This window comes from Megascapheus bottae, chromosome 1 (genome assembly GCF_031878675.1).
Source record: "Megascapheus bottae isolate mThoBot1 chromosome 1, mThoBot2.hap1, whole genome shotgun sequence".
Classification (NCBI taxonomy): domain Eukaryota; kingdom Metazoa; phylum Chordata; class Mammalia; order Rodentia; family Geomyidae; genus Megascapheus; species Megascapheus bottae.
Genome location: NC_143509.1, coordinates 79,926,004 through 79,947,376, shown reverse-complemented (window position 1 = coordinate 79,947,376; position 21,373 = coordinate 79,926,004). Strand labels below are relative to the sequence as shown.

The 21,373-nt window shown below is 32.8% G+C and overlaps 1 protein-coding gene across 2 annotated transcripts in view; it reads left to right on the top strand.

Moving 5' to 3' along the window:
* Cadm2 (cell adhesion molecule 2) overlaps nt 1-21,373 on the top strand; it is an 866,220-nt gene that overhangs the window by 809,544 nt on the left and 35,303 nt on the right. Inside the window, exon 9 of one of the 2 annotated variants that reach the window (XM_090347865.1) lies at nt 7,892-8,011. The exons of the other annotated variant lie outside the window; for it this stretch is intronic. Coding sequence (XP_090203991.1) covers nt 7,892-8,011 — 120 coding nt within the window. The remainder of the gene's footprint in view (nt 1-7,891; nt 8,012-21,373) is intronic. 2 annotated transcript variants of the gene reach the window in all.

The window sequence follows — 21,373 nt, the reverse complement described above, 5'->3', positions numbered from 1 at the left end:
TAGATGAGTTTATTTTATTTTATATATGAGCTGACAATTAGGAAACTAATTTTTTAAGTCATATGCAAAATAATACATTGATAATATTATTAAATAAATGTATTTTGTATCTATCAATAGTCAGGAGCCTGTTTTAAAGAATTTTATATAAATGAGCATGTCCAAAATATTCAATTCTTAAAATAAAATTAAGAGATGCACAAACCTAAACTGCATACAAAATTCCTTCCAGTTATTTTACCATAAATTACATAAAAATCTAAATATCTGTATTTCTTTTTTCTAGTATAACTCACTTCTCTGTATATTCCTACTTGATTATATTTTTTATTATCGAGATAATGTATAGAAGGGTTACAGTTACATTCACCAGAGAGTAGGTGCATTACTTCTCACACATTGATACCCCTTCTTATGTTTTTGTCCCCATTTCCCTCTATCCACCCCCTCCCAATCATCTTATTTTCTCCCCTTCCTTTTCCTATTTCAAATAAACAAATAAATGTATACACAATATACCAGGTAACAAGTCAGATACAGTAACATAAAGGACAGTATTTTGCTCCCATTGATCCATTCACTGTACTTTTATGTAAAATATTTTAGGAAAAAACAAACCGATTGAACTGAAGATAAATGATAATGGGATATCCATTTCAAAGCATATTTAAGTCCTACTCACATTTCAATTTACTTTTTTCCATTTTGGAATATAACAAAAGTATTTTAAAAGCATAAACCATATTTTTAAACAACACATTGATTTCAATCATAACCTTTTATTGCAACTACATAGAACTGTGAGATACCACCTACAGTTGAAAATTACACTAGTTTCACTTTTCAAAAGCAGTGTTTTATTATTGTTATTTCATAAGGATTTCAATTTAGTATGCATAACTACCAAAATAACAATTCATTCAAATATGGTTTTTGCAAAGGGTGACTTTCTGTGAGGCAGATGACATTATGAATGACACTTCGGGTAGTTACATGCACTGGTAAGTTGAGGCTCTTTCAACCTGGAGAATGGCATTTAATAAGGGACTAGTAGTTAGGTACTTTTATGTCCTGACCCATAATAGTCTGCTCTATGTGTAGTTGAACAGTGTGTAAACAGAGAAATGTTCATTTCTTCTAAAAAATACAAACACAAGCACCATGATTATATCTCTTACCATCATTTCTGATGGAAGTAGAATTAGCAGTAACAAGAAGGTGCTTTAAATATTTGAAGAGGTAACAATGTCTAAGAAGTAATGTACCCACTACCTGATGAATTAACTGTAACCCCTCTACATATCACCTCAACAATACATTTTTAAAGCCTTATGATTTTCAAAGATTTTCACTCTTCCAGAAAAAAAGCACCTGCTCTTTTTTCTTTTTATTAAAGAATTTATTAACATTGATAATTACATATTTCAAATGTCATGTTTAAAAAATAAGTATTCAGGAAGGGAATATCTATATGTAATCACTGGCACTAAGGTTTTAGAACATAATTAAAATTAAGCTAAGGGTTTGTATGTCATAGATATATATTAATCTATATAATAAATCATTATTTCTATAGAGTGTATAGTCATTTTTATGTCTATGTAGTTAGGTTTATATCTACAAGACCATGTCCATAACATTGGGTATCCAAATATTATATTTCATTGTGGGGTTAGTATATAGAGGAATTACAGCTACATTCATAAGATAATGGGTACATTACTTCATGAACCTTCATGTTTTGGTCCCCTTTTAATTCCCCCATCCCCTCCCAATAATCTTGCTTTCCTCCTTCCTTTTCCTGTTTCAAACAGATAAATGTATATACAATTTACCAGGTAACCAAGTCAGATTATAGCAACCACATGAGATTAACCACAAATGGAAAAGAAGAGAAAAGGAGTGACTTCACATAGTACATTAAGAACAATATACTCTGGTTTCTCTTCATATCATATATTTTGCCTTTTTCTTAATTTAAATTTTATCAAAAAGATGATATACAGAGGAGGTACAGTTATGTGATTCAGATAATGAGAATGTTTCCTTTACCCTCAACCAGAAAGGCACTCTTAATCTTTAGGTTTGTTTTTTTTTTTTGCCAGTCCTGGGCTTGAGCACTGTCCTTGGACTTTCTCAAGGCTAACACTCTACCACTTGAGCCTCAGCACCACTTCCAGCTTTTTGCTATGTATGTGGGGTACCGAGGAATCGAACCCAGGTCTTCGTGCATGCTAGGGAAGTACTGTACCACTAGGCCAAACTCCCGGCCCCTATCTTTTCTTTTCTTTTCCTTTCTTTTCTTTTCTTTTCTTTTCTTTTCTTTTCTTTTCTCTTCTCTTCTCTTCTCTTCTCTTCTCTTCTCTTCTTTCTTTCTTTCTTTCTTCTTTTCTTTCTTTTTTGAGGTGGTGGTGAGTTTCCTTCTGTTTTTTTTTTTTTTTAATCTCTGTACCCTTTGTCTTACTTACATGATTTGGGGATGGGAAGGGAAAGCACAGAAAAGGTATGACAAAGGGTGAAGTAATTCAGTAGTGAAGAAATAATTCAGCAGTGAAACCCACTAGACATTATGTTGGGAATGGTTTAGACACTTCCAATCTTAGTTTATCTATTATCCATCAAACTCTAACTCTTATATGTATCTCCATGGGAAAAAAAAAGGAAAAAGAAAATACAAGAAAATTGGTGTAGGCTGATTACTCTGGGAATAGTCTGGAGAGGAAAAAGTTAATACCATACAAAGGAAGGAAATAGATATATGGATTTCAAAGTATATAAATGGTAGGGGGTTTTCTCCTTATTTGAAGACTGGTTTGGAGAGAAAAAAACTCGCAGTTGTGGCTTCTGGGGCTGTTTAAACTTAATTTTGCTTCAAAAATCTATTCTGAGTGCCACTTTTAAAAAGAGAAACTGCCACAAAACAAAACAGGTTGACAAGTTATAAATTATTGTACATTGCATTTGTAGAGAACAGAACATACCTTTAACCTGAAAAGCTCATTACTGGGAAAAAGGTGCTGTGCCAAGATGCAGTTTATTCTGTGCAATGCTTGTTGCAAGGGATTTCATTCTGACAAGGTTATACAGTATCTGTTGTGCTCTACTAAGCGCCACTAACAAAATGTAGTGGCATTTTTTTTTAATTCACTCATTAGTATGTGAAGGAAAGAACATCTTCCTATCATTTTTAATTGGATGATGTGATTTGGGAATTCTAACACTTTTACAATATTAAAAATATGCATACAAAGCAAGATGCTGTTTATACATATAAATATATATACACATATTTATTTAAAAAGTCTTGTAGAACTAAAGATTCTCAGAATAAGTTACTAAATACCTAGAATGTATGGAAGTGAGGGAAGCAGTATTTTTTAGGAAATGACTATATAATTCTTTTACCAATTCATGTTATGAACAATGATATATTACCTATCTATTGTCATAGATATCATTATCTGCAGTAATAGTGTTACATAGCTCCTGACAAATTATTATTTTGTGAAAATCCTGCATGTTTTGTAATCAACATCTGATTAAAAGGCCAAAATTAATGTCCCATAACAACTCTTATCTCATCTGCTCAGTGGTATTAAATGTTGCCAGGTATTTATAGGAATAAGATCAAAATAAAAATAATGTCTGGGTTTCAGAAAGTGGTTGATAGAGATTTTTGCTAATGTCTGTTCTGACAAGATGAAGATAATTATACTGAGATGGAAGTAGAGGAAAACTTCCATCTCACATCAAATAAAACAAGGGTCTGTCATATAACTAGTATACATATATACGTTAAAATTTATAGACAAGAATTTTATCTCAAAATTTTCTTAATGATGATAATACAAGTAATGTAACTTTGCTGTAAAAGGAGATAATGGAGTGAAAGCTTTGTAATTTGTAAGGGTCATTTTACCCTTTGCATTTTCTAAGAAAATCTTCAATTTGTTGACAATGAAGAAAATTCATGTGGAAACATGCAAAATATCAACTGTAAGCAGGCACACAACACTCTTACTGTAGAAGATACATTTATGGATGTTTTGATGACATGAGGAATAACTAGTTGTTGTTCTTGAAATGTTAACCTTTCCATTTATGTTGAAGACAAAAATAAAATTACTTTTTTCAGTGGAAAGAAATAATTTTACTTCAATAATAATTACTTGATCCTGTCACATAGTTGAGCTTATCTAAATACCTTGAAAAGGTTACATGCTTATAATATTATGAGAATTGTGTTTAATGATTGCTTATTGACCTTCCACATTTTGTTGAGGTTTTGCAGAAAGAAATCTTACCCTCAAAGCCTAATTGTCAAGGCAGGAGAAATGGGACCAAAATGAGGGCAAACAAGAGATTGAAGTAGAATATAGAAGTACTATACAATTTCTATGAACTTGCACATAATTCCAACTAGGTCCAAACAATTGTTGGAATGTTTAATTCGATGGCATAATATGATATTCATAATAAATTATTTAAAATATTCTAGAACTGTGAATTTAGATTATTTCCAAATTTCCTATTTCACCCCAAAAAAGAAAAAAACAAAAGCAAGTAACAGATTGAAGAAGCCTTCATAATTACTTGAAATTTTAAAAGCAATGTTTTAAATGTTTCAAAGTATATACGCTTGCATTAGTTGGAAAGAGAACTAAGGCACCAGTGGCTCACACCTGTAATCCTGGCTAATCAGAAAGCTGAGATCTGAGGATCACAGTTTGAAGCCAACTCAGGCAAGGACAGTCCTTGAGACTCATTTTTTCCCCACAGATATATGGATTTCATTGACAAGTGATAAATCTAGGAATTAAAATCAACAACAAAATGGATGATCCTATCCACATTGCTCATACTTTACCTAAGAAAAGAAATATTCTGTGATATTCTTATCTCCAATTAACCAGCAGAAGCCTGGAGGTGGAGCCATGGCTCAAAATTGTAGTGTAGTAGCTTAGGGCAAAAGAACTGAAAGACAGTGTCCAAGCCCATTCCTACCAAAGAAAGAAAAAGTAACTAGGAGCGATTTCTCTCTGATGGGTAATTTTCTTTACCCAGTTATCATCTAATCCAAGGTGCTTTCACTGGATTACTTTCAGCCAAAGACTTAGAAAAAAATCATATTAAGTGAAGTAAGCCAGACTCAAAGGAACTTAGGCTCAATGGTTTCCCTCATTTGCCATAATCAATAGAAACCTTGGACTCTTCTAGCAGAGATTTGCAATAGAGCAAAACGTAGATACATAAGGCTATACAGTATGACGCTAAATGAGAGGACCTCTAGGATATAGAAACAAAAGCCGTATAATGAGTGATTGTTGTCCTTAATGTACTATGTTATCTCTCATCTCTTTTGCTTTCCCTTGGTTATATCATATTGTTACAGTATTTCACTTTGTTATCTGATATTTTGGATATATGCATATTTGTTTTTTTGAAATTAGATAGGAAAGGGGGAAGAACAAGATGAGGGTGGGAGTGGGGGGGAGGGAACTGGGGACCAAGACATGAGAAAGGGTATCAATGTATGTGAAGTAATGCACCTTCCATCCGGCGAATGTAATGTAACCCTTCTATTAATTATAATAAAAATTTATATGAAAAAAAGTAGGCAAGAAGGAAGGTTGGAAGAGGATGACAAGAAGCAAAGTGTAATCCAGACCACATGCTAATAATGGCATGCCTTTTTTACTCATCTATCTGGACATTTTGCAAGTTTCTGGGAAATTCTTTTGAAATAAAAGAACAATTATTACAGTTATCCATGTTTTCAATTCTCTGAATGTTGAGGGAAAAGAATGTGTTTCTAATTAATTTTACACAACACCAAGAAACTGTTGGATTATATGAGATAGGCCATAAGACTTGAAAATAGGTAGATTCCCAAATTAGAATTTCTATTTTTGCTAAGATGGGGGAAAAATCCAAAATGATGTATTGTATAAACTAAAATAAGAAAATGAACTGCGTACATATGTACTCTTGTGCTTACAAATCAAATGCCAGAACTTATGTTGCAAGTTTATTTTGATAAAATAAAGAAACTATTTTAATCCAAGTTATGTTTGGTGATATTAGACTATTTATGCAAACCATTAAGTGACACTATTATAATCCATTTTTAAACTTGAAAATCCTGGGTGCTATTGATCCTTGTACTTATTAAATAAATACATTTTAGATCCTAAAGAGCAAATTATTTTGCTAATAAAGACTTCATTTTCTGTTTCTCTGCACAGAAATTAAAATCCTAACCGCAACATCACAATCCATTTCACTTATCTCCCTTATTTATGGAAATTTCAGAGGGAATTGGAACATACGATTAAAAACAACCCTTCCAACCCAGAAGTACAATTGTATACATAGATACATGATATGTATTCCATTAAAACATTTTAAAGTAAGTTCTAAGGTATTATCACAGTAAACCATGTTCCAGGAAAATAGCTGTTTTCCGTAGTGATTCATGTAGCACTAGTGAATTTTCAGAGGTTGTTTTCATAATTTGACGGGCCAGGAAGCATTTCTCCAGTGTCAAGCAGATGTAAACATCAATATTCAAGATAATACAGTGATCCCATGCTGGTTTCCAATATACAGAATTCAGCAGGGAGAGTCTGTAGGTTGAGTGGGGTTATTTATCAGTCGTAAAGAACGATAAAATGTTTGGTGTGACTCAAAGATTTTCACTGTGGGAATGACATGAACCCACCTAATAGCAAAATAATCTGACAAATCTTTGCACATACAGGGACTATGTGACAAATATGTGAAATAATTGTCAGTATATTAATTGCAAGTCATTTGGGAACTGTTTCTAATCACCTCACTTTGTAAGTTAATATATTTATCCACTTGAGAATAGATGTGTCCCTCTAAGGATTTTACTGAGGATTCTGTGGCTTGATCCTGGTTGTGTCCTTTCAATGTTCCCTTTGTTATTTTTCATATTTTCAGCAAGTTTGGCTAAAAGGAAGAGGGAATTGGACATTGATTTTTTTGTTTTGTTTTGTCTCCTGTAATCTCTGACTTTGAAGTACTATTTTAACTTTTGGCAATTTATGGATTGAGGATTGAATATCATAAAGTCTGTGTTCAGCATAATCCCAATGCTATGCCACATTACAACAAACTATAAACCTTTCAGAATATTGGGTTCCATTCTAGTTGACTCAGTACTTGTTAAAGAGTGTCCTACGCACTGCAAATTGTTAGAAGGAGTTACCATCTAATTTGGGTAAGAAATGCAAGATTCTGTACATTAACATCATTTGTGAAAACAGGAGAAGCAAAATAACAATAATAATAATAGCTTCTTTTGTTTGTTTGTGTTTCTAAAGTTTGCTCTCATTTTATTTCCTACCATTGTTTTCCTAAAAAAGCAAAAAGAATAGCACTTAATATACATAAGCACATTCATCATTAACATTTCTTTAGTCTTCTATGGAGGTATTTTTATTTCTGTATGTGTTATTTCCTTTTTTCCCACCTGTTTGACCAAGCATGCTATTTTTGTTTGTTTTCCTATATGTATTGCTACTGCATGTCCAACTTTTCAAATGACTCATTTTTCAAATGAATCAGTGAACAAATAAATTCTTGTCATTTTAAATTTCACTCTAAATATTACAAACAAACTGCTTATTCTTAAATTTGGCTCCAAGACATTACTTTGTATTGGAGAAAATTTTTAAAAAGAAGTGAAAAAAAAATGACAGAATCTGTGTGGTACCATCAGTTGTGTACCAGAACTTGTGTGCAAGCTTGAAAATGTTAAACATAAATAAGATACATGTGCTTATAATTTGAATCATTCGTGTTTCTCTTTTGTTTGCATGATATGATTTTTGCTTTGTGTTTTGTTTTTCTTCCCACTCACCAGATGTTCCCACCACTTTGCTTTCCACTACTATCATCCCCCCACTTACCACTGCAACAGTCACAACCACAGTAACCATAACAACCAGCCCAACCACATCTGAAATCACCAGCAGAATAAGAGGTACAGTATGCTTCTTTGTTACAGCCTGGAAAACACCATAGCTGGCATTATTACTAAGAGGTTCTTTCGAAGGGCAGAATAACTGACATCCAATGTAATATAATTGTAAGAACTAATTATGTTATCAAAATTGGTATCAATTTAAATTATTGAAAGACAATACAGTAAAACATCGGATATTTTATTTTGTAGCTGACTTACAAGTTATCAAAACATCCCAGAATAGAGATTTTAATATGTGGGACTCTAAAACATTGACCAAAATTAAAACATTGAACATGGAACACAGGTTTTGTCTCATCTTCAAATTATGAAGGAAGGGCATGTTAAAGGATGCAGAGGAGGCATCTCCTAGTTTAATGTTACTGACTACATATTCCTCTACAAATAAGTAAAGTTTGTGAAGTGCTGAACTTATTTTAAAATAGTCTTGAAACAATGACTCATTACATAAAATTGTCAAGAATTATCCAGCATACATGCCATCCTAGGTTGATTTGATGAGTAGATTTATGAATTATGCTAATGGAACGTTTGCAGACCAAATAATGTAGTTTTCCAGGAAAATAGCAATTTATATTCCTTCATGAAGAATTCCTGGTATTACTATACACGTAAACATTTTCTATTACCAAATAAAAGAGCAAATTTAAAGAAGTATTTTTATGTTTAAAACAAATAATTCTATTATGGTTAAGAAATACAAAAGCATTCCTGAGAAAATTATGAAATTAGTAGCTGGTAGATAATGAATAAAAAGGATTTAAAGGTGTTATAGTAAAATGTAGTCTAATCTTACTTGATGCATAAGCAATTTTGAGAGAAGTTGTCATTTTTAATTCTGTCTTTTTCTTAATTATATGTGTTTGTATCATGTCATCTATACTAATATATGTTAAAATTAACAATTTAACTTGAAATTCATGGTGACTTTCTATTTTTATATGTAGTAATTAGAATCAAGGACATGTTGACTATTATTACCTGGAAAGGTAGCTCAGTGAGAATATTTTCTTGAGTTTTTAATAATTTTGATATTATATTCAGTTGCCAGTTTGAACATTCTTTGTCTTTAAATTGCTCCAGAAAACATAATGTCTAAAATTGTCAACTATACTATTCAATATAGAAGACTGTTGTCAAAATGAATTTTATTCATATAATAGATTATTTCAGAAGTAAGTTGTTTTTAATTTTGGATAACTAGATACAATTGCTTTTACCTAAATCTATAAGTAGTAACAAAATAAAGATCATTGACATGGTTATTTGTAGTAAATGATAGAGGAAAGAAAACAAAAATAAGAAAAAGTTTAAAACAACTTAGTTTTATGGTATCAATACAATGAAAGATATCTAAAGTTTTATTATGTTTTAATTTGTTTTATTTAGCAGGTTTGTGTACATTGTAATTCAATATAAATATTAAATTAACTACTATTATTATAACAAAATCTCTATGCTAATGCCTACTTTAATAAACTTAGAGACAGAGTGAAGTGCATTGACTGAAACAGTTTTAAATATCCATTGTGACACAGATTAATAATCAACTACTCTATCACTTTCTTAAAAAATGAATTGACTGTTTGTGTAATCTTTCAATATACTAGGCCCAATAACTCTGAAAATTACTTAAATCTATTATCACTAGTAATCAGTGAAAATATTTTAACTTAAACCATTATTTTGTTTAATCTTTAGTAAGAAGCAATTTTACTCTTGGCGAAAATCTCACACAGCCATCTCTTGGCCCATGGCAGCAGAATGCTAATGTTTATATGTATTTTTATGTTGTACATATACAGTGTATATATACATATGTATAGTATATTCATAGAGTATATATCTATACTATGTATATATGTTAATATATAGATGGATTTACATAGAGTGATATACATAAAACATACATTGTATATGTACACATTGAATTCATTTATTAATTTATTTTGAAAAATATTTCAAAATTATAGAGTTTATAAAGCAATTTATAAGGAAATATAAAAGTTGATTAAAAGAAATATCTTCTGCCTATAAAATTGACTTCAATCCTTTCTTCTATGCAATTATTCGAAGTAAACTATGTTTAACTTCACTAGATTTAAATAGCATATCTTGGGATTTTATGAACTTTAACATTTATCTTTGTAAATATAGTAAATAATAGCCAATTAGTCAATGTTAACATCAACATTCATACTCTCACAATTCTTACAAAGCACAGTCTTCTAGTATGATAAATATCCAAGTTAAAATAATTGTAAAGAGTCTCAACTGTGTATATAAGAAATCAAGATAGCTAGAAAAAAATAAAACACTAGTCAAATGATCAAAGTCACAACCTTGAGACTGCACATCTCTTTGCTTTTGAATAAAATGCAACTCTGTTTGGAAAAAAATGAATTTTAACTCAATGAGAGGAAAAGGCAAGCAATTAGGAGTATCTTGAAACATCTAGTGTTAATATACAAATAAGTAATCATATTGAGCAGTCATGGCAAAAACAGGGAATAGATAAATGCTGGAGATGGTAAAATATATTTATTGTTCACTTATGCTAGATATCCTCAAGCAGTTGAACAAAGAGGTTTCAATTCTACACATCGGTTTCTGAGTTCAATATACATTGATCAATGTTACCCTTTTCATCATACTCTCCTTATTCCATACATCCTCTCAGTTTACCTAGTTCTGTTTTCACATATGCATGCTGAATGTGGGATTGCATTCACCAATTTCAACCTCCCTAACAAAACCTCAATCCTCAACGCTCCCTAACAATACCATGCTTACCGTGCTCTATCTTGCTCCTATTTTTTATTTATCATTTTTTTTTAATTTTTATGCTCCTGGGGCTTGAACTCAAGGCGTGGATGCTGTCCCTAAGCCTCTTTGTGCTCAAGGCTAATGCTCTGCCACTTTAGACACAGCACTAATTTTTTTTTGAGTAGTTTATTAGAGATAAGAGTGTCACAGACTTTTGTGTCTAGGCTTGCTTCAAACCTTAGATCTCAGATCTGTCTCCTGAGTAGCTATGATTACAGGCGTGAGCCACCTGTTTCTTTAAGAATCAAAAACAAACAAAAATGTAATGTAAATGGCGGGACAAAATGCTGCAGTCATAGTCACTAGACACAATGTTGAAAATGAACCCTACAACTGTGAGTAGGGATGGGAGGAAAAACGGGAAGACAGCAAATGAAGGGGTGATATTGTTCCAAAGGAAGTCTCCTCTTTGACTCACTCATGGCAATGATATTTCCTCTGTATATGATCTTGATAATAATAATAATTACAAATTTTAAAAATACTGTAATTTTGATTCTTTGATTAACACTCTTTTCATCTCTGATATGAAATCAAATTTAGCTTTCCCATTTGTTTTTATTTTTGCGGGAAATAAGAAGCATTTATTTTCTATAGTTAATTTTTAGTTTGGGATTGTCTTCAATGATATCAATACTTAATTAGGTAAAGTCATGTATGTTGGATTCTTCATGTTTATCACAGTTTTTAAATTACAACTCATAGCATACTTTTGTAATTAAGACAGAAAGAATCCTAAACTAAATATTAGTACCTGTTTATATAAAATTTATATATGGATTTAAAATATTTTGTATATTCTGAGGCTGTTTGAATAATTCACATTTTAATAAGTTAGATATAGAAAAAAGAAACAATACTAAACCTGGATTGGAAGCTGTTTGTGTATCCTTGGAATACTGAAATGAATTATTGTTTCAAGTTTAGACTTGATTTTGTATTTTTATGTAAATGATAGAAGGAAAATTTCATGTTAATTTAGTTATCCTTTTTCTAATAATCCTAATCAGTTTAATAATTAGAATGAGGCTAATAGTAGGAGATAATTTGTTGGTTATAGCAATGCAAAGTAAGACAAAAGAGTTCTTTGTAAAAAGTCATAGCTGGGCACAGTGGCTCATACCTGTAATCCTAACTACTCAAGAGGCTGACAACTGAGGATTGCCATTTAAAACCAGTCGGGGCACTAAAACGTCTGCAAGACTAATCTCCAGTTAATCACCAGAAAACTGTAAGTGGCACTGTTGCTCAAGGGGTAGGGCAGTAGCCTTGATATGAACAGCTCAAGGACATGGACAGGCCCAGAGTTCAAGTCATACGACTGAAAAAGAAAGTCATATTTATATATAAAGCAGAACTACAGCTTTTGGAAATATTTGAATAAATGATTAATTTTTCTTTGTAAAAGTTCAATCAGCTGAGCACTGGTGGCTCATGTTTGTAATCCCAGCTACTCAGTAAACTGAAATCTGAGAACTGCCTTTCAAAGCCAGCCTGGGCAAGAAAGTCTGGAAGATTCTTGTCTCAAAGAGCCAGAAAAGATGCTAGAGGCTCAAGTGTCAGAGAGCTAGCCTCAGCCACAAAAGCTTAGAGACAATGCCCCACCACACACACATTGAATCAATTTTGATTCTTATAATGTAATCATACAATTTTTTGTGTGTAAACTTAAAACATAAATTACTTCAGTGTTTACTTTGCTCCAGCATAGAGAATTTGAGTGGCATCGTGGAATTCCACTTGCATTTAATACAGACAGAATTGCTTACTTGTTTATCATAAATATATTTTTGTATATATATTATAGCCCAGATTTCAAAATAAAGTAAGCTCAAGATAAAGAATAGAAATATTGCATGTAAACTTAAAACAGTGTCAGAACCATTTATATAATGAGAGTTTAAAATCAATAATGATTTGCTCTGCATTTTTGTCATCTATACAGAAAGAACAATGTGTGTATAAAGTATATATAAAAGTACATAGATATACATACAAACACATACACACATGCACACATAGAACAGAACATATACTTAATATGTGTATGCAAATCCAGTCCATAGTGATTAAATTTTATTTAGTTTTCTTTTTTAAGATCTATTGACTCTGATTTTTACATTATATTTCAAAAGTCATGTTTAACAAACAAGTATTCAAGAAGGAAATATGCACTCATTGGCACATAGATTGAAGAACATGATTAAAATTAAGCTGAAGGTTTAACATCATAGATATATATTGATCTGTGTAGTATAACATATCTATAGAGTACATATCCCATCACAGAGTTTTATGCCTATGTAGTTTTGTTTATATCTCCAAGACCATGTCCATAAACTTGGGTAAATTTGGTTTCTTAAATGTATCTGTTCTTTCCTATTTTACTCAGAAACTTTATAAGTGGAATACGATAGCATAAAAGAACATTTATAAATATAAAAGGACAGCATTTGGAATGTCAGGAATATATCATTTGACCCAAGTTCTGAAGTGTGCAAATCAAGAAGTTGTTTATAAGTGTTTAACCATGAAGATGTATCTGGTTTTACTGTTGATGATAAAACACAATCTGTATGGTATTGTGAGCTTTTAAAAAGTAGGTGTCAATATTTTGAGGATTTTTTCAGTTGATGAGAATTAATAATTTGGTAACCAGATGGTCTGTATACAGAAACATGCTTATCTACTAAGAGGCAAATTTAGCTATTATTGATAGCTAAATTTTCATTAGTGTTTTTCCCCTTATAATAAGAATTGTTAGGTGAAGTTGATTTTGTTTTAAATTATATATATGTATATATATATATGAAAATGGTTCATAATAGAAATAGCACATTAAGGATATGTACCTCATATGTCTAATGAATTGCAATATAAGTTCTACAGCTGAAACTACTTCATCAACCTTGCAGCAAGTATCTGATTGTTAGTCCTACTGGTTCATACATGGGTTAGATGTGAGTAGTGACATAGGCTAGTGGTCTATCGTAATTGTATGGTTAAGATCAAGTTATATATGGTAGCATTAAGTGCTGGAATTATTCTATCATTTAGTTCACCTTACTTGGAACAGGAATAAATATTACTATTTTTAAAATACTGATTCCAAAACTAAATTGAATATGTTTTGGATTCTAGAGAAATTTTTCTCTGGTAACATTTTAATTCTGGTAATATTTTAATTCTTACCATCATCCATGAAATATTTGAGGAAAACTTATATTCATCTTTTCAGAACCATGCCAATCTCACTTTCTAAGGACAATATACCTGTACTTTTTTCATTTTTTAAGCACATGCATGCAGTTCATACAATCACACAAACAAATGAAATGACATTTCATTTTAAAGTTTTATCCCTCCATTTAATTTTTTTTCAAAAATTGATAGTTTTAGTAAATAGCATGTTATTATTTTCAATATTTACCAGTATAGTAGTAGTGATTTTATGACAATAATATTTTTATAAAATAATAATACACTGCCATGTTTTCTTTAAAAATAACTAGAAATTAAAGGAAACGTCTCTCAAACAGGTAGTACCATATGCTCATTTTCAGATACTATATTCAGTCATATAAATTTAAAAGTGATATGCATATTTCTGTATTGGAAAAATATATTATATTTAAAAATAGTGAAATTGAAATGAGTTATATTTTAATGGAATAGTCCTGTTTCTATGTGGAAATGCTAGACCACATGTCCAAATAAATAATTCTAGAACATCTCTGAGATTATTTGAAAAGTCATTAATAAACTGAACTGGTGTATCTTTCTTGCGAACCAGTGAATTAAATTTATGAGCTGTGCCTTTGAAGCTTAAAAGATTGCCAGTCCTGCCCTGACTTCTCTGACACTCTGCATGAAGCACAGTTAATAACCTCCCTTGTAAGCTTGGTGAAACACTGAACTGATACTAATTATACCAACTTTGGGGCCCAAGGTGACCTTCACTTCAGTGGCAACTTTTAGCCAGGACAATAAATAAGACCAAAGCCACAAAGCATAACTTCTAAGCAGGGTCTAATACAATCTATTAACTTTGAGAAATTTGTGGAATATCAATAAGAGCTTAGATAATTGCAATATTTTAAACATCTCTTGCTTCACTAATACAGTATTTCCTTATTGCTCCGAATGTCAAAAAAGTTCATATTAGCTTTCTATGGTCATTTAAATTAATCTCTGGCCAGTAAATTAAAAGCCACTTGATATAAACTGTGCACACAATGATTAAAGAGCAAGAAGACACAATTTCTTGAGTGATTGCTGAAAAATGGATGAAATAGTTATACAAAATTAATGTCAGAACTATTTATTTTGAATTTTTGACACTTTGAATTTTAAGTAAAAAATCCTTGATCAAGAAAATGAATAAAGAAAAAAATAATTCAGTAGTTTCATAGGTTTAAACAATCACACACTTACATATGCACACACACAAACACATGTTGCCACCACCACTTCAATCACCACCATCACCAGTAATAAAATACTCTGGATCAAATATAAATAGAAGCCAAGAATTTGAGTGCAACAGTATTAGAAAAGTCAGTTAAGAGTGCTGTGATATGTCAGTAAGTGATGACAGAAATGAAACTTCCTTTAGTAATATTGTTTAAACAATTATATTAATATTCATTATCCATGGAAATTCTTAGTAAATACAGTTATTTTTCACCTTAGGAAAATATATGTAATCAAATGTTAGAAAAACATTTTCATTCACCTCGCTAGTAAGCAAAGGTTATGCAATGCATATTTACATGGGAGAAGGAGGATGTAAGTATGAGCTCCCATTAGAAATTTATTGAAATCATTTTTTCTAAAATGAGTTGAAACAAGTGTTATGTTTACAAAAAATTTTATAATTTAAAATATCTATACAGAAATAGTCTGAATTATACTGAGTAACTTGAATAAAAAGTCTAATATTTAATATTTGAGCTCATGTACTTTTTCTTTAGAGTCATGTTCTTCTTCATTGATTATGATAATCCCTAAACACACACACACACACACACACACACACACACACACACACACACACACACACCCCACTACAACTTTTATGGTATCCTCAATGCTTGGGATGTCAGCAAAACTGTTAAGATGGTCTAAAATTGAGTAGCCAACACGTGTTTATTAAAGTAACCATTAGGGGAAGGCTGGAAAATAAGGTATGGAGAAAAACAAAACAATAACAAAAGCAGTAGTAGTAAGAGAGAAAGAGAGAAAGATGCTGTTTCTAGACTAACTCTCCAGGACCAAAAGAAAAGACCCATATTATACCAGTCTTGAATAACTATAGCCAGAAAAGGTAAAGTTCAAAATCCACAGCTTTTGCAGAAGGTAATACTAAGTGACAGAATTCCAAGAAGGTCAAGACAATAAAGGGGAAGATTGGCGGCCAGTAATTTCTTTTTCTGCCTCCTTTTTTTTTTTTTTTTTTGGGGTGTCAGTCCTGGGCTTCAGCTCCGGGCCTGAGCACTGTCCTTGGACTTTCTCAAAGCTAGAGCTCTACCACTTGAGCCTCAGCAACACTTCCAGCTTTTGTTTCTATTTATGTGATACCGAGGAATCGAACCTGAGTCTTTGTGCATGCTAGGCAAGCACTCTACCACTAGGCCAACTCCCGGCCCCTTTTTCTGCCTTCTTATATATTTCTATTAACTAAAGTCATCCTGAAAATTAGAGGACCCTGGGCGAAGCCTCCCAGGATGATAAAGACAACACAGAGTAAAGGATGGAGCTGAGAACCAGGTAAGGACTGAAGAGCAGAGATAGATGTCTATAGAATAATTTATCTGCTTACTCATTTTGAATTATTAGATATCAGGCTTTATTTTACCTTTTGAATTATCTCATGAGGCTCTAATGGACAAGTAATGTAGTAAGTGATTCTTACACAATTTAAAATGTAATTAACCTCTATAGGAAAAATTGGGAAGAGACAAACACTGGAGAAGACTGAGGATAAAACCTGATAGGGCTGGGTCTGTTATACAAAGGAAAGAACCCTGAAAACTCTAGTTTTGTCATTTCAACAACTCACTCATTCCAAGAGAAAGCCCCATGGGCTTTATAAGGATATTCATCTGATTTATTCCTCACTTGTGAGATTCTCAAAACCACTTGTGGGGATGCAAACTCTTTCCTTTAGGAGTGTTTGAATAATCTTAGCTACCAGGGGCAAGTCTCTAAAAGCAAGATTGAAGTAATTTAATAAGAATTGATATAGATAGGTTCCATTAATTTTCCATTAAATGAATTTTAGTATCACACAGACACATAATTTCCAGTCCTGAGAAATAGATTTTCAGAAATTTAAATCATTTTAGTGAGGGAAGTTTTTTTATTGTGATTGATAGAAGGGTTACATTATATTCACCAGATAGAAGGTGCCTAACTTCACAAACATTGCTATCCTTTCTTACAACATGGTCCCCATTTCCCTCCCACCCTCCCCCTGCTTATTTTGATTTCCCCCCTTCCTTAACCAATTTCAAATAACCAGTTAAGCACATATAAAATATATCAGATAACAAGGTGAAATATTGTAACAATATGAGATAACCAAGGGATGGCAAAAGAGATGAAAGATAACATAGTACATTAAGGACATCAGTCACTCATTATATGGCTTCTGTTTCCTTCTCCTGGATGTCCTTACATTTAGTGTCATACTATTTGGCCTAATGTCTCTAGATTTTGTTCTATTGTAAATCTCTGCTAGGAGAGCCCAAGGGTTCTACTGAGTATGACAAATGAGAGAGACTATTTGGCCTATGTTCCTTTGAGTCTGGCTTACTCCACTTAATATGATTTTTTCTAAGTCTTTCCATTTCCTTACAAATGGGGCAATATCAATTTTTCTGACAGCAGCATAGAATTCCATTGTGTATAAATAGCACATCTTCTTGATCCACTCATCAACTGACGGACATCTGGGTTAGTTCCATATCTTAGCTATGGTAAATAGTGCTGCAATGAACATTGTTGTGCTGGTGGATTTAGTATGTCCTTGTTTCTGGATGATTGGGTAAATGCCAAGTAGTGGAATTACTGGGTCATAGGGGAGCTCTATGTTTAGTCTTTTGAGGAACTGCCATACTGCTTTCCATAGTGGTTGAACAAGTTTGCACTCCCACCAACAGTGTAGTAGTGATCCCTCCTGGCCACATCCCCATGAGCATCTGTTGTTATTAGTTTTCTTGATACTGGCCATTGCAACTTTACTGAGGTGGAATCTTAGAGTTATTTTGATTTGCGTTTCTTTTATGACCAGAGATGTCGAATACTTCTTCATGTGTCTATAGGCCATTTTTATTTCTTCTTCAGAGAAAACTCCCTTAAAGTCTTTGGCCAATATTTTAATGGGATGGTTGTTACTTTGAAGATTAGTTTTGGAGTGATTCAATTTTTTGAGCTGTTGATATATTTTAGATATGAGGCTTTTGTCCATTGTATGGTTAGTGAAGATCTTTTCCATTCTGTAGGCTTCCTAATTAATTTACTATGTCCTTTGCCATACAGAAGCTCTGCAGTTTAATGCAGTCCCACTTATCCAGCCTTTCTCTGATTTGTTGTGATTCTTGGTCCTTATTAAGAAAGTTTTGACCTGTGCCAAGGAGGCCTAGTGTATCTCCTATTCCTTCTTGTAAAGTTTTCAGTTTGTCAGCTTTTTCCTTGAGGTCTTTGATCCATTTGGAGTTAATTCTAGTGCAGGGTGACAAAGAAGGATCCAACTTTAATTTTCTGTATGTGCTTACCCAGTTCTGCCAGCACCACTTGTTGAAGAGGCTGTGCTTCTTCCATTCTATTTTTTTGGCCCCCTTGTCAAAGATTAGGTGGCCATAGGTCTGTGGGTTAATATCTGGGTCCTCAATTCTATTCCATTGGTCTTCAGGACTGTTCTTGTGTCAGTACCAAGCTGTTTTGGTCAATATAGCTCTGTAGTAGAGTCTAAAGTTTGGTATTGAAATTCTTCCTGTGCTGTTCTTTCTGTTAAGAAGTATTTTTGGTACATGAGATCTTTCATTATTCCATATGAAATTTTGGATTGCCTCTTCTAATTCTTTAAAGAATGACATTGGGATATTGATGGGTATTGCGTTGAATTTGTAGATAGCCCTTGTCAAAATTCCCATTTTCACGATGTTGATTCTTCCAATCCAGGAGGATGAGAGGTTTTTCCATTTTCTAAGTTCTGCTTTAATTTCCTTTTTCAGGGTTTTAAAGTTTTCGTCAAAAAGGTCTTTTACATTCTTAGTTAAGATAATTCCTAGATACTTTATTTTCTTTGAGGCTATTGGAAAAGGAGTTGCTTTCCTGATTGTTGCTCTCGTTCCTCTCACTGTTGGCATAGCGGAAGGCAGCTGATTTTTGAGGGTTAATTTTATACCCTGCTACCTTGCCAAAGTTTTGAATCAGCTCAAGGAGGAGCTTGGGAGTAGAGTCTTTAGGGTTCTTTAAATACAGAACCATCCAGTTTGCAAAGAGGGAAAGTTTTACTTCCTCTTTTCCTATTTGGATCCACTTTATGCTTGCTTCTTGCTTTATTGCACTAGCTAGGAATTCTAATACTATGTTAAAGAGTAGTGGAGAGAGAGGGCATCCTTGTCTCGTTCCTGATTTTAGAGGGAATGGCTTTAGCTTTTCGCCATTAAATATAATACTAGCTGTGGGTTTGTCATACACAGCCTTTATTATACTGAGGAATGTTCCATGGATTCATAGTTTCTCCAGAGCTTTTAGCATAAAGGGGTGTTAGATCTTGTCAAATGCCTTTTCTGCATCTATTGAGACAATCATGTGATTTTTGTCCTTACTCCTGTTGATGTGTTGAATTATATTAATTGATTTGCGTATGTTGAACCAGCTTTGCCTCCCTGTGATGAATCCTGTTTGATCATAGTGTGTAATTTTTTGATGAGTAGTTGTAGACGGTTGGCCAGTATTTTGTTGAGAAGTTTTGCATCAATATTCATCAAAGAAATGGGTCTATAGTTCTCTTTCTTTGATGAATCTCTGTCTGGTTTTGGGATGAGGGTTATACTGGCTTAGTAGTATGAGTTTGGCAAAGAGCCTTCACTTTTCAATTTTGTTGAAGAGCTTGAAGAGTATTGGTGTGAGCTCTGTTTTGAAGACTTTATAGAATTCAGCTGTGAGTCCATCTGGCCCTGGGCTTTCCTTAGGTGGAAGGTCTCTTATTGCCATTTCTATTTCAGTGCTTGTAATAGGCCTGTTGAGTTGGCTTAGTTCTTCTTGGTTCAGTGTGGGTATGTTAATATTGGCTAGGAATTCATCCATTTCATCTAGATTCTCAAATTTGTTGGCATAAAGGTTTGAGATGTATTCCCTCATGATATTCTGGATCTTGGTAATTTAGCTTGTTTTCACTCTGCTGTATATTTTTTTTTATGTTGCAGCATGTTTTCCAGCATGAGAAATAATAAACCTCTTGTCAGAGTAGGATTTTAGAAGTTTTTGTTTAAATGACAAAGAATGGTAGTGCAGTTTTTTGGTAAACAGGTATCCTACTGTATCTATCCTATAGTATATTTATAATTTCTCCAGTATTTGATATTATATAAATGAAGATATTTTGATGATAACATAAATTTTACATTAAAAACAATTAGCTTAAAACAGCATTGTAGCTGGGTGCAAATGGTTCAAGCCTATAATCGTATCAACTCAGGAGGCTGAGATCTGAGGACCAAGATTTGAAGACAGTCTGGGCAGAAAAGACCACAAGGTAAAAATAACTACACTTTTCTCACTACCAGTGAGATTATCAGTTGTTGCTAAGTGAGAGCCACCAGGGATAGCAAGTTGAGAATATGTCTTTTTCTCTTTCCTTCTGCTATGACAGTATAAGTAAAACTGGATTATTTATAACCAATTTATTTTGCTCATGGTTCTCTGCCAATAAGACATTGGCACCTGGTGAAATCTCTCTTTTTTGTGTCCCTGTGGTAGAAGGTACAAAGTCAGCAGAATCCCAGAAAGTAACAGCAAGAACGACAATTGTTTTCCTAACCACCAACTGAGATAATTAAGCAACTCCTGCCATTTCTAGGATCTATTCACAATGGCAAAGGAGCACATGGCTGTGAATGAGCCTTACCATCCCAAACAGGAACTAGGGATTAAGATGCATTGATAATTAGGTTTCCAATGCATGTACTTAACAGAATGCATACAAATAATAATAATCATTCTTCAAAGTCAGACAAGTCATCTTTAACACCTAAACTTATGAACACCTGTAATGCACTTGAGTGATCCATTATAGGTGGCAAAATATACCCACTCAAGTGTCATTGCTGCTTAAAGATGATTTTGAATTAAGAAAAACAGCAGACTCAAAAATGTCAGTCTAGCCTTCCTCTTCCTCTCTATTTTAGGAGAAAGGAAACCCTTTATCACAAGATAAAGGAGATGAAACTCCCCTGTGAAAAACACCCAATGGGAGGACTTACTCTGGTAGTCTCAGCTGTGACGAAAAAAGCCAAAGTAGAA